Genomic DNA, 13,191 nt, shown 5'->3' on the forward strand with positions numbered 1-13,191 from the left:
ATAGGCCTATTCAGATTGTCTGGTTTTTCTTGTGTGAGTTTTGGAAGATTGTGTATTTCTAGGAATTCACCCATTTCATCTAGGTTATCAAAATTGTGGACATAGAATTGTTCTTAGTATTCTTTCATTATCCTTTTTTGTGTGCATGGAACCTGCAGTGATGTCTTCTCTTTCATTTCTGATATTAGTCATTTGTGTTCTCTCTCCTTTTTTCTTAGTTAGCCTGGCATAGAGGCATACTAATGTTATTGATCTTTTCAAATAACTAGCTTTTGGTCTTATTGATTTTTCTCTATTGATCTCCTGTTTTCAATTTCATCAATTTCTACTCTAGTTCTTATTTCTTTTCTTCTTAATTTGGATTTAATTATCTCTTCTTTTTCTAATTTCCTAAGGTAGAAACTTAGATTGGCGATTTTAGATCTTTCTTTTTTTCTAGTATATGCAGTGAATGCTGTGAGTTTCCCTCTAAACACTGCTTTCACTGCATACAACAGATTTTAATAAGTTGTGGTTTTATTTTTATGTAGTTAAAAATATTGTAGAATTTCTCTTTAGATTTCTTTTTTGAGCTATGTGTTATTTAGAAATGTGTTGTTTAATAATCACATATTTTGAGAATTTCCAGTTATCTTTCTGTTGATTTCTAGTTTAATTTCATTGTCCTCTGAGAGTAGACATTGTATGATTTCTATACTTTAAAAAGGTATGTTTTATGGCATTACAAGGTACAAGGTCAATTAAATATATTAGGATATATATTAAGCTGTTGTATTGTAAATGACTTCTTCTCATATGCCATTGGTCAGAACTTATATTGCGGCCACTCATGTAAGGGGAGCTGTAAAATACAGCTTTTTTTTTTTTTTTAAATAAGAAGCAGCTTTATTGTCATGTAATTCACATGCCATACAATTCTTCCATTAGAATTGTACAACTACATGTTTTTTTGCTATATTAACAGGTAAGTACAACCATTGCCATAGTCAGTTTTAAACATTTTCATCACCTAAAAAAGAATTGCAGTACCTTTTGGCTATTATGGATAATGCAGTGATAAACATTTATTTACAAGTTTCAGTGTGAACGTGTTTTCATTTCTCTTGCATATATATCTAGGAGTGGAATTGCTGGGTCGTATGGTAATTTTATATTAAGTCATTTGAGAACTGCCAGACTGTTTTTCACAAAGCAGCTACACCAGTTTACATTCTCATTAGTATTGTATTAAGGTTCTGATTCTTCCACATCCTTACTAACACTTGTTTTCTGACTTTCTGATTCTAGCCATTCTAGTGGGTATGAAGTGGTATCTCATTGTAGATATGATTTGCATTTCCCTGATGAATAATAATGTTGAACATCATGTGCTTATTAGCCATTTGTATATCTTTGGAGAAATACATTGCCCAATTGAGATACATTGCCCAATTTTTAATTATTTTTATTATTGAGATGTAATAATTCTTTATGTAGTCTAGATATAAGTCTCTTGTCAGATATATGATTTGCAGATATTTTCTAGGCTTCTGTGGGTTTGTCTTTTCATTTTCTTGATAGGGTCCTTTGAAACAAGTTTTCTTTGAATTTTGATGGAATCATTTTCTTTCTTTTTTTGCTTATGTGTTTGGTTTCATATCTAAAAGTCCTTTGCAAAATCCTGTTTTATAAAGATTTTCTCCTATTTTTCCTTCTATGAGTTTTATACTTTTGCTCTTACATTCATGTCTTTGATCCACTTTGAGTTAATTTTTATATATAGTATGAGATAAGGGTATAATTTCATTCTTTTGCTTGTGACTATCCAGTTTCTGTGTACCATTTGTTGAAAAGAATTCTTTTCTCACTGAATGGTCTTGGCATTTTTTGTTGAATATCACTTAACTATAAATGTAGGATTTATTCTGGACTCTCAATTTTATTCTATTGATCTGAATGTCTATCCTGTGCCAGTACTACACTATCTTGATACCATTGCTTTGTACTAAGTTCTGAAATTGGGAAGTGTAAGTCCTACTTTATTCTTCTTTCTTGGGTTTGTCTTGGCTATTCTGGGTTTCTTGCAATCGCATACAAATTTTAGAATCAGCTTGTTAATTTCTACAAAGAAGTCAGCTGGGTTTCTGATAGGGATTACATTGAATCTAGATCAGTTTATGGAATATCGCCATCTTAGTTTTTTTAATCAAAAAGTCAATAAATGTATATGGTAAAAAAAATTCAAGCAATATATAAGAACATACAATGAAAAATAAATCTATTTGTCACAGTAGTCCCCTCCCAAGAGACATCAGCCTCTCTCTTTACAGTCTCCTTGATGCTGATTATTAAAAGTAGCTCTTTGGAAAGTGTTGAGAATATTCTATTTCAATATGTAATCATGCTAATATACATGTATATTTAAAAAATAATGCTGGGTTTTGTTGCTGGTTTAATATATCTCTCTGCTGATGTAATTTGGCAATATATATTACATATTTTTTAAAGTGACATAACCAAATCGCTAGGGAACTTCTAAATACCAAAGCATTTCACTTGGTATTAATATTTCTCTCGGTGTCTTTTATTTCTATTTGATATTCTGTCATTTATTCTGTGCTACTTCTGTAAATAAAATATTTATATGATATGTATTTGTGTGGAAAATAATCACTTAATAATTATTGATTAATGAATAACTGATGAGCTTAATGCAAGAGAAATACACTTGGTATTATTCAACAAATGTTCACTAAATGCCTACTGGGTTGAAGCAAGATCAAGGATACTACTGATTTTTTTTTTTTTTTTTAATGTTCTTTTGGCAAGCCTCTGCTCTTAACATATGAATACTAGGACCGTTTTATCGTTTTTGCATCGCTGAAAATTAATAGTCTTATTTTATTTCTGTCTAGATTGCTGAAGTCTCTTTTGCCAAAAAATCACAAAGCTCTCTCTTTTAAATGTGTATGATTTTTGTTTGTTTTGTTTTTTATGCCATATTATGACAGTGTGAAACATTAAACAGTCTCTGGAGATTAGTGAAAGGGTTGATTGTATGTAAATGTGTAAGTAGGTATGCATGTTAGGAAATATCTATTTAAAATAAAGTCTTAATTTGCTAAGAAAGATCTTAATGTGAGTAATGTACCAAAAGCTTACTTGACTCTGCAAATTGCCAGATTTTAAATGATTGGGGATAATCAGCTTCATAGTATCCTAAACTGAAAAGATAGGCAGATGCCTATTTGGTAGAAATTTTTGGGAAATAATACTTTTCCTTTGTTAACAAATTCCTTCATTAGAAGTAATACCATATTATTCTTGCTTAAGAGGAAGGATTGCTTGTCATTGTTTCTTCTGAGACATTGTAGTTATTCTTTATTCTTTCCTACTCCTAAATTTTCTTATGGTAGGATTTATTAAAATATTTTGAACTTTGTTTCTATTAAATAAAGATTAAATTCTAGATCTAGATTTGAGATATTGGAAATAAAGCATATGAAAAGATATTTTTACCAGTAATATCTATCAATAGAAATCATATAAACTATTTTTAAATATTTTTAAGAATTTTAAAAATGACTTTGCAGTATAAATATTGGTTTTTATATAACTTTTCTTTTGCCAGATGATGGACCTAGCCAAAGTGATTCTGTTACTGAGACTGCCATGACACTACCAAGTGAATCTAGAGTCAATGTACACGCCATCATCACATTAAAAATATTAGACTATAGGTATGTAATTCATTTTTTTAAATGTTGCAAAACACATAGGAAACTTTTAGAAATAATCCTTCAGAAAAATTGGTGAAGAATTCATCAGAGTGCATTAGTACTTAGAATAATAGCAATTGCAAAAACAGTGATGAGATAAAAGCATATTAAAAGTACAGTGAACTTAAATGCCCATTCCTTAGGTGATTTGTGTTGATTAGGCTTAAGAGATAGATAAACGGTTGTTAATAGTAAAATTTTTATAATAAAGAACATTTTATTATTATAAAAAATAAGAGTGACAGTATTCATTGGTAATAAAATTTTCTGACTCAGTTACCAACAGCCAGAGAGAATTTTATATTGGAGGGGCTCCTATATTGGTAACTAAAAAATAAGTATCATTTATTTAATGAACACCTCAAACAGGCAAAGCGTGAGAGGTTGTACTCTGTTTATATATTTGAATACAAGTCAAATAATATGTCATAATAATGTGCTCTGGTAGCACATATGATAAACCTGAAATAATTACAATGTTGGTATATAAACTGAGGCAGAAGTCTAATAATTTTTATATATTATGGGTGTGTGTTCGATTGGAGAAAGAAGATACCTATGCAGAGATTGGAAGTGGTTGTCAAGTATTCTTCAGTACTATCTAAGGCAACAATGATAAAAACCAATACTGTCAAAACTCTTGCAGTGATTAGCTCATGTCTGGGTATTGTAATGAAAATAAAAAAGAATACAGACTCAAGTTAGATAGTGACTGGGTTTGTTCAGTTACCCACACAGCCAGCATTAATTTCTGGCCTCTCTTCCTTAATGTATCAGTAGGTACCACCTGCTGAGTAGTTAAGATTCAGTCTCTGTTTCAGATTTGTTATGTTCCATTCACATAGAAATCACTACCCTAAACCACCTTCCTTCTTTGACACTGTAACACAGGGTAGTACTCTTCCCTACTTGTAGTTGTGTCCTTAGCATAACATAGCAATTTAGCATGTCTTATCTTACGCATAATATATCCATTTATTCAGTAGGTATTTTTGGAGTCTACTAGGTATGTATCAAATTCTATGCTAGGTGTTGTAATACACTGAATGATCAGACAGACTTGATTCCTGCCTTGGAATTTCTTAGCTTAAAATTCCTTTTATCTCTGGGTTCCATTCTCTCCACCCTGCATGGATATGATTTATTGAGTTTCTATTCTGTGCTGGACATTGTACTAGGTACTTCACATATGCTCTTGCTTTTAATCATTTAAAAAATCTATAAAGTAGTATTGATACAACTTTTTTTTGGTGGGGTGTAATCATTCCCATCCTTTAAAGGTACAGATGTCACAAAAGCATAATGAAGATAGTGCTTAAGACCATACATCTTAAATTGTTTTGATTTGAAATTTATTGTAATTTGTTTTCCTTGGAGTCTTTAATTGGACAGGAGTATTCTATTTAAAATATAAATTATTTCCCAATCTTAAAGTATAAATGCCTTCAACTAAAGTTTTAAACATAGCGTAAATCTTCAAAGTTTAATTTGAATAAATCAGTTTCCCATGACTTGAGCATTTCTGATGGAAAAGATAGAAGTGCTCCATCTGCACAGCAGAAAATGGGTCCTGAAAGCAAAAGTGGAAGGCATAATAACAGTGAAATCTAGGCTTTTTATCATTTTTTTTACCTTTTATCTTTCTGTATACTGTATGCTTTTCTTATACAGTTCTCCCATAACACACATTATATGTAATATTGTTTTCTTGCTCATACAGTCATTCGACACTCCATTGAAGATTCTTTTAAGTGGATGAGGTTAGGCATTAAAAATTGTAAAAGAATAACATAAGCATAACAGCTAATTATAACATAAAATTGTTAAATCTGCAAATGTCAGAGTTCTACTATACTTTCATTTAAGATTAAATTTATATTTTATTGAAAATATAACTGAAAATTTTAATGAAAAGGAAATGTATTTATGTTTATATTTGCAAAAAATCTGACATAAATAACAATGACTAATTCTTCAGATTCTAATTTCATAGAACTGAGGTTTAAGGAAGGTAAATTACAAAGCTTATTTTATTAATGGAAGAACCAGGAATAGTTTAATCCAAGGCCACTACCCTGTGTACCTTTTCACATGCTAAATGAGAGAGAAATTGTTTTAGGTTATGAGAAAACTAGTTTAGTACAGTGTTGAACTTTTAAAAATGATTGTTGTCTTATAGTTAACTATATACCCAAAGAAAGTTGAGAGCTAACCTGTGTTAGAGATTTTTAAGAAAAGGGGTGAGAACAGTTCTTTAAATTATACATTTAGTTTTACTCTGAGGTAGAGGAATCTATTTACTGTTCCTTTACTGTATGACTTTTGGACATCTTAGGCTCTGAAGATATTTGTTTTTATTCCCATTGAGTATATGACTACACAGAAGGTGTGGCACAAAGCGTTATGACACAATATGTTGTCTGAATTCCTAACAGTTAACATTTTGTGGGTTGGCAGGTTTTTTTAGCCTTTTTTACAGAACTTCATAATCAACTACCTTGAAAAATCTCCTTATGAAATCTTTAAAGGCCTTTAAAATGAAAAGCAATAATCATATCTTTCCAGATTGCTAAGAATGATGCATTTTAAACCATTTTTCATTTAGTGATAAACAAACAACTTTGATTCCTGATGAAGTGTTTGATGCAGTAAAAAGTAACATTATCACTTCTGTTAACTTCAGTAAGAATCAGCTATGTGAAATTCCCAAAAGGTAAGAACTGTTCGTGATGCTATTTCTGTTAAGTTGTGAATCATCCTCAGTTGTACTTGCATCTTAGTTGCAAGAATAATTATTTTTCATAGTTTTTTAATTTAAAAGTATATGTAAAATTTCTTACATTGTTAATATTTGAGGGATTTGGTAAAATTTACTTAAGTATTCCCTGAGACACTTTTAACATTGGTTCTGAGAGATAGGTTAAAACTTTCTTTTTCATTTACATTTTAAACTTGGAAAATAGGTATTAGAATTATTAAAAATATTACTTTTTTCCTATATGGTGAAATATCAGAGGAAAGTTTTAAGAGATCATCTAAAGCCAATTTCATGTAGATTAATAGGAATTTGGGGCTTTATGTTAATGAATTGCCAAGCCAGTGAATTTTTCCACTGATAGTAAAAGCAAAATTGACAACTCTGTTAACATTTTTCTCCTAGAAAAGGATTCTTCATTTACAAACATTAGAAATCATTTGCATTATACTTTGTACTGTTTAATACATCTCTCTGGATGTTAATTATAGCACAATCTTTAGGTTTTGAGAGAATATTAGTTTAGTATAGTGTTGAACTTCTAAAAATGATTGTTATCTTGCCATTAACTATATACCCAAAGAAAGTTGACAAATAGCCTTGCAATTAAAACAGCACTATGGGAGACAGGATAGGGTAATCATAAAGAATTTGGGCAATAGAGTCAGTTGCTTGTATCTATATCCCAGATCTATGAGCTTTGTGGCTTTGGGCAGGTTTAACTAGCTTCTCTTAGTTTCCTCAGTTGTGAAGTAGAGATAATAATAGACCTATTTATAAGAGTTAAATTAAATGACATATCCACTTAAAGCATTTAACCAGTGCCTAGCACTTAATAAATACTTAAGTACTTAAAAAAAAAAGAAAAAGAAAGAAAAGATGATGTATTGGGGAAATTTCATCTGACTGCCCAAAATTTTTTTAGATAGCTTAAAATTTTTAAAAAGTCAGACAAACTATTACTTGCATTCTATTTACAGAGAATAGTTTGAGGAATGTAGATCTTGAAAGGTGATAACTTTAAGAGATTCTACTGAGAAAGGGGATCTAGTTCATCTTCTTTTTCTCTCTTGTTTAAAGTGTTCAGAAAGTATTTGATAGAATAGTTGAGCATTTAGATTGGCTCTTAGATATGACAAGTTTGCCTTGGGGATCCTAGATCAAACAAGGTGATTGGGGATGAAGATGGAAGGAGTTAAAAGATATTATGTTATTGCTTACTTTCTCATATTATTCCACAGTCTGATTATTTTTATGCAAAACAGTATGCTATTCTGTTACCACAGTTATTTTGTCATTTTTTTTTCACAAGTCACAAAATTGATTGCAAAAATAATACTTATTTAAAAAATATTGGACTAAATGAAGAGACAAGTAATTTATCGTCTCATCACTGATTTATTCTATTGACTTCCTGGCATATTTTATTTCAAGCTGCTACCCATTTAGAATTATACATATAATTTGTATCGTGAGTGGTTTATTTGTCATAAACATTTTCCCATGTTGTAAACAATACTTTAAACATGTATTTATCTATATACCATAAGCTTGATTGTAAATAAAACAAAACATTGTATCTCTAAACCAAATTTTCAGAAGAATTACTAAATCAGAGTATGGCTCTTGATACATAAGTCCAAAAGCTTTCCAAAAAAGTTTTATCAGTTACATATCCAGACTCATGGTATCTTTCATGATGGTTTCTTTCACTTTTAATCTTCTTTAGCACAGCATTTGATATTCTTTCTTTCTTTTTTTTTTCTTTGCTAATATGATAGACAAAAATGAGTTACAGTTTAACTTTTGTTTTTTGGCAAATCATATGTAACATCTCTTGTTCTTAAATTAATATCATACTTTCAAACTACTAAGTTTGATCAGGTTTACTTAGAAGTATTTAATTCTTCCTCTCTAAGTATTTGGCTTAAGTTGCTTAGTAGTAACACTTAGCAAACCTAGGAATTAACTTACTGTTTTCTTGCAATCATGATTAAATGATAATTTGGATAAGAGATACTATACTTTTAAAATGTTGCCATATCTAAAAAGCATTTTGATGTATCAGATACTTCTGGTACTTAGATGGTTTTATATTATGGAGTCTAAAACAATAACTACGATGTTACAGAATATATGTCTGACAATTTATTTTATGGATTCAAGTCACAGATATAGTATAAACATTGCCTAGATTGAATTTTTTTGTCCATAATTGGTTTAAATATAAACTGAATGGTTTCTTAAACTTCAATCTACATTTAAGGTCAAATAGAAATTCTTGGACAGATAATATTATGGCTATTTTTCAAAACCTATTTTTATCAGTTACACATCCAAACTGATTGCAATTTTTATGAGAAAAGTAACAGTTACAGAAAATCTTAATTAGCAAAAATAATGTAAGATTTTTTTCCTCTATAGTCTGCTTGTAGTTTTGAAGTTCTGACAGTGAATTCAAATAGTATTAACATTTAAAAATTATTTTTGTTTCAGGATTGTGGAACTGAAGGAAATGGTTTCTGATGTCAATCTCAGTTTTAATAAGCTTTCCTTTATATCCTTGGAATTATGTATGCTTCAAAAATTAACCTTTATAGATCTCAGGTATTTATTGATACTGTTGCTTCCCTTTTTAAAAAATTATTTATTATTTATTTATTTTATTTATTTATTTTTGGCTGCATTGGGTCTTCATTGCTGTGTGTGGGCTTTCTCTAGTTGTGGCGAGTGGGGGCTACTCTTTGTTACGGTGCGTGGGCTTCTCATTGCGGTGGCTTCTTGTTGTGGAGACAGGCATGTGGGCTTCAATAGTTGTGACTCGTGAGCTCTAGAGTGCAGGCTCAGTAGTGTGACCCACGGGCTTAGTTGCTCTGCGGCATGTGGGATCTTCCCGAACCTGGACTTTACCTGGTTTACCCTGTTAAATCTATTATTAAAGAGTTAACTGCAGTATCAGTTGGTTGCACATTGCCATTAGGATTTGGCAAATTAATCAAATACTTGAAGCAGCTGACCGATTCAGAATTCTCAGGACACAGCCTTAATGAAATCAAGAATTGACAAACTGAGCTGCATAAATTTTTGTCTGGTCAACATTTTAATTATAAACTAAAGTTGTACAGATTTTCAAACTTTGTAAATCATCTTTTTTCTCTCTAATTTAGGAATAATTTTTTAAATTCTTTGCCTGAAGAAATGGAATCATTGATAAGACTACAAACAATCAACCTTTCCTTTAATAGGTAAGAAACAGAACAGACAAATCTGAATAACAATTTTCTGTGGAAAATTTATAGGTCTTACTAGAGAATACAACTAAAAGAACCAAATAAACAAAAAGGCCCTATATGTTTTCTTTATTTAAATATCCAGGTTTGTTTTCACTTAGTTCTACTTAGAATTAAAAGTGATGTTGCTTTTTTAGAATTTTCACAACTGATGTCTAGTAGATTTTTTGTTTCTTTTAGCCATTTTAAGAAACCTGTAAGCTAGTAGGAAGACAAATATGCAAATAAATAATTCTAATCACTGTAGTGGAAGCACAGTGCATAGACATAAGTGTTTCCAGAGATTACGTGAAGGTAGAGGAGGTAGCTCTGAAACTGAGGCTTGGAAAATAGACATTTGCCAGACACACAGGGATATGGCATCCCATGTAGAGCAAATAGCATATACTAAGGCACAAGGATGTGAGAAAATGATGGGACACGTCAAGAAGTTCAATATGGCTCGGACCACAAAGTGGGAAAGTAGAAGAGTGGAAGTCACAAATGAAGTTGGGTGTGTAAGCAGTAGCCAGCCCTTTAAGAGCTTTTTATACCCAGTGAAATTTAGATTTTATTCTGTAAACACTATGAAGATACTACTAATAATTAAGAATAGCTAGTATTTATTGGGAGCTCATTTATTAATATTTATTATCTGCTGACTCCGGACCAAGTACTTTACATGTATTACCTCATTTAATCCTCACAAAAGCCCTACATGGTAGGTTCTGTTATTATGTCCATTTAGAAATCGAGGATTAGGAATTAAGTAACTCACTTAAGGTTCACATAGATTATAGAGCTGGGGTTTGAGCCCAGGTGTTTTGACTCTAGAAGTTGGGCTCTTAACAACTATGTCATATTGTTTCCTATGGTGAAAGTTGATTCTGGTAAAAGTTAATATAAATATTATTAGCTATCATTTAATATATTACAGATACTATACCAAGGTCTTCAAGTATATAAGTTTAGTACTATTATTATTCCTCATTTACAGATGAGGAATCTAAGGCACAGTGATGTTAAAATATTGCCTATTTAAGTTTTTGTTCCGTCTACTCTATTATTTGTGTTTTCTCATGTGTAGGTTATACCACTGTTGTCATTATTTAAAAATATATGCACTTCTCAGATTTCTTCTAATTTTTATTTTTGAATTGAACTATCGATTCTCTATTGAGCTATCAATTGCATTGTTAATTAATGTCTTTTGGGGAGCTGGGAAAACCTAACCGTAACTTCTGTGTTAACTGGTGAGCTACATCTTTTTTAATTACCTTATTTATGGGTTGTGCGGGAGAAAAAGAGGAGATACTATTTAGGGTGGTTTGGTCCATCTGTACTCCTTGTTATTGATTCTCCAATCCCTCTAATTACAAAGGTGCCTTGAGTTTACTGTTCATTATTGCTTTTTTTTTTTTTTTTTAAACATCAAGGCAGCAAAGGAAGGGCAGTATGGGGAAGTGAAAAGGCCAACTGTAAAGCTTTCTTTCAGCTCATCCTTGTCTTTTCTAGTTGAGGCAGCAGTTTGCCTCACACTAAAACCAAACTAGCTTCTGTCCCCCAAAAGATCCTCAGGGATTTTGTGTTAATTACTGAGAATTGCTCTGAGAGCCATAAGCTTTCCCATCTCTCTTGTGGCATCTTCAGGGCTGCTTTGGGTGAGAAAGCCAGCAGCCTATAGTAGTTTTGTCATTTTTTCAAAAACCAAAATGAGTGTATTTTTGGTTGTTGAAAAAATGACAAAACTAGTCAGTTTCTAAGCTTAAGTCAAAGCAAAGTATAAATCTCTAACTTTTACTTAAGATATTGGCAGTGATTCTCTTTCATAAGAAGTAAAAGTGAACTAAGGAAGAATACCTACATGGAGACATTATACTGAGAGCATTTCAGGAAGATTTCCTTGTCTCCTGAATGAGAAAAGAAAAACATAGGAGAATTTACTCCAAACTTTTGTTTGATTTTATACATTAAATAGAAACTGTTACAAGTGTGTCCACTTAACATATATTTCAAGGTTTCCAGAATTAATCCAGTTTTAAAAATTTTTCTGAAAAATTTAAATGCAGAACTTATACCAAATATTAAAAACTTACATTAAGAAAACTTTATCTCTATTTGAGATAAACTTTATCTCTATTTGAAGGAATGATTTTGCTTCTGATTCTAATATATTTAGGTGTTCTCTTCATATTCTTATAGGTTCAAAATACTACCTGAAGTTCTGTATCGAATTCCCACACTTGAAACAATTTTGATTAGTAATAATCAGGTTGGATCTGTGGACCCTCAGAAAATGAAGACAATGGAAAATCTGATTACATTGGACCTTCAAAATAATGACCTCCTACAAATTCCACCAGAGCTCGGTAATTGTGTGAACTTAAGGTAAATGCACCATTCTACTAAGTTTTTCCATTCGATTTGTTGAAGTGTTATTTTTTTGTTTTGTTTTGTTTTTGTTTTTTGAGGTACTCTTGCAGGCAAGTTGAAATAAAAAATTTAATGTCCCATTAAAAATAACAGGTAACAAAACTCCGAATCCCAATTCTGTTTTTCAAATGTTACCAAATATATTTTTTAGTTTTTTTTATACAGTATGTATATGTGTAAATACAGCAATTGATTGTTTCTAGTGATACTTTTCTCATCACTATGTATGTATATAATCTGAAACTCTACTGCATAAAAATGTCAAGGAAATATAAATTCCTTAGCTGTGCATATAAGTTTTTTCAATATCTGATTACAGACTACTACCATTTTTTCAAGGCCAGCATGGTCTTTCTTACTCTGTGTTTGCTGTTACCTTAGCCTCAAGTGCCTTTACCCTGCTTTTATCAGTAATCAACCTAATTATCACCTTTGAAAACCTTTCCGATATTCCAGGCAGAGTTAGTCCCTTCTCTGATTTCCCATCCTGCTTTATTTGGACTCATTTATACCATTTCTTTGTCCTCCTTTGGAAGAGTTACCCCAGTGCCTAGACCATAGTAAGCACCTAATAAGTGCTTGTTAAGTGAATATAAAGGGAATTTGAGACATGAACAGAAAGCCCAGTAGTTATCAGAATGTGTCAGAAAAATTTAATTATTGAAAACTGCATATGATGGTTTAGCATATTTTACTTTACTAGAGTGGCACTAGTATCTTTCTCTGGTACCTCACAATACTGAATTATAGAAGACAAGTAAGTTGATTATTGTTATGTGCAATAGTTGTATTCTATAAAGTCTCCATGAACACCAAATTAGTAAATACTTAAACCATTGCTCCCTAGGGGAAATAACAGAGTTAGGCTCTTTCAAGCCTCTGGTCATGTTTTCATCAGCCAGTCAACATATAACCTTGTGTTATGTGTGTTTCTGTATTAAGATGCCTTATTTAATATTGTTAAATCATTAATATT

The 13,191-nt window shown here is 31.1% G+C and overlaps 1 protein-coding gene across 2 annotated transcripts in view; it reads left to right on the forward strand.

Moving 5' to 3' along the window:
• The window catches only part of LRRC40 (leucine rich repeat containing 40), a 56,986-nt gene that overhangs the window by 40,023 nt on the left and 3,772 nt on the right, over positions 1 to 13,191 (forward strand). Inside the window, exons 10-14 of one of the 2 annotated variants that reach the window (XM_082664431.1) lie at positions 3,611 to 3,719; positions 6,364 to 6,471; positions 9,010 to 9,120; positions 9,681 to 9,758; positions 11,985 to 12,170. In XM_082664431.1, the coding sequence (XP_082520557.1) occupies positions 3,611 to 3,719; positions 6,364 to 6,471; positions 9,010 to 9,120; positions 9,681 to 9,758; positions 11,985 to 12,170 (592 nt within the window). The remainder of the gene's footprint in view (positions 1 to 3,610; positions 3,720 to 6,363; positions 6,472 to 9,009; positions 9,121 to 9,680; positions 9,759 to 11,984; positions 12,171 to 13,191) is intronic. The other variant, XM_082664432.1, reaches the window with a different exon arrangement.

This window comes from Grampus griseus, assembly GCF_964374135.1.
Source record: "Grampus griseus genome assembly, chromosome: 1".
Taxonomy (NCBI): Eukaryota; Metazoa; Chordata; class Mammalia; order Artiodactyla; family Delphinidae; genus Grampus; species Grampus griseus.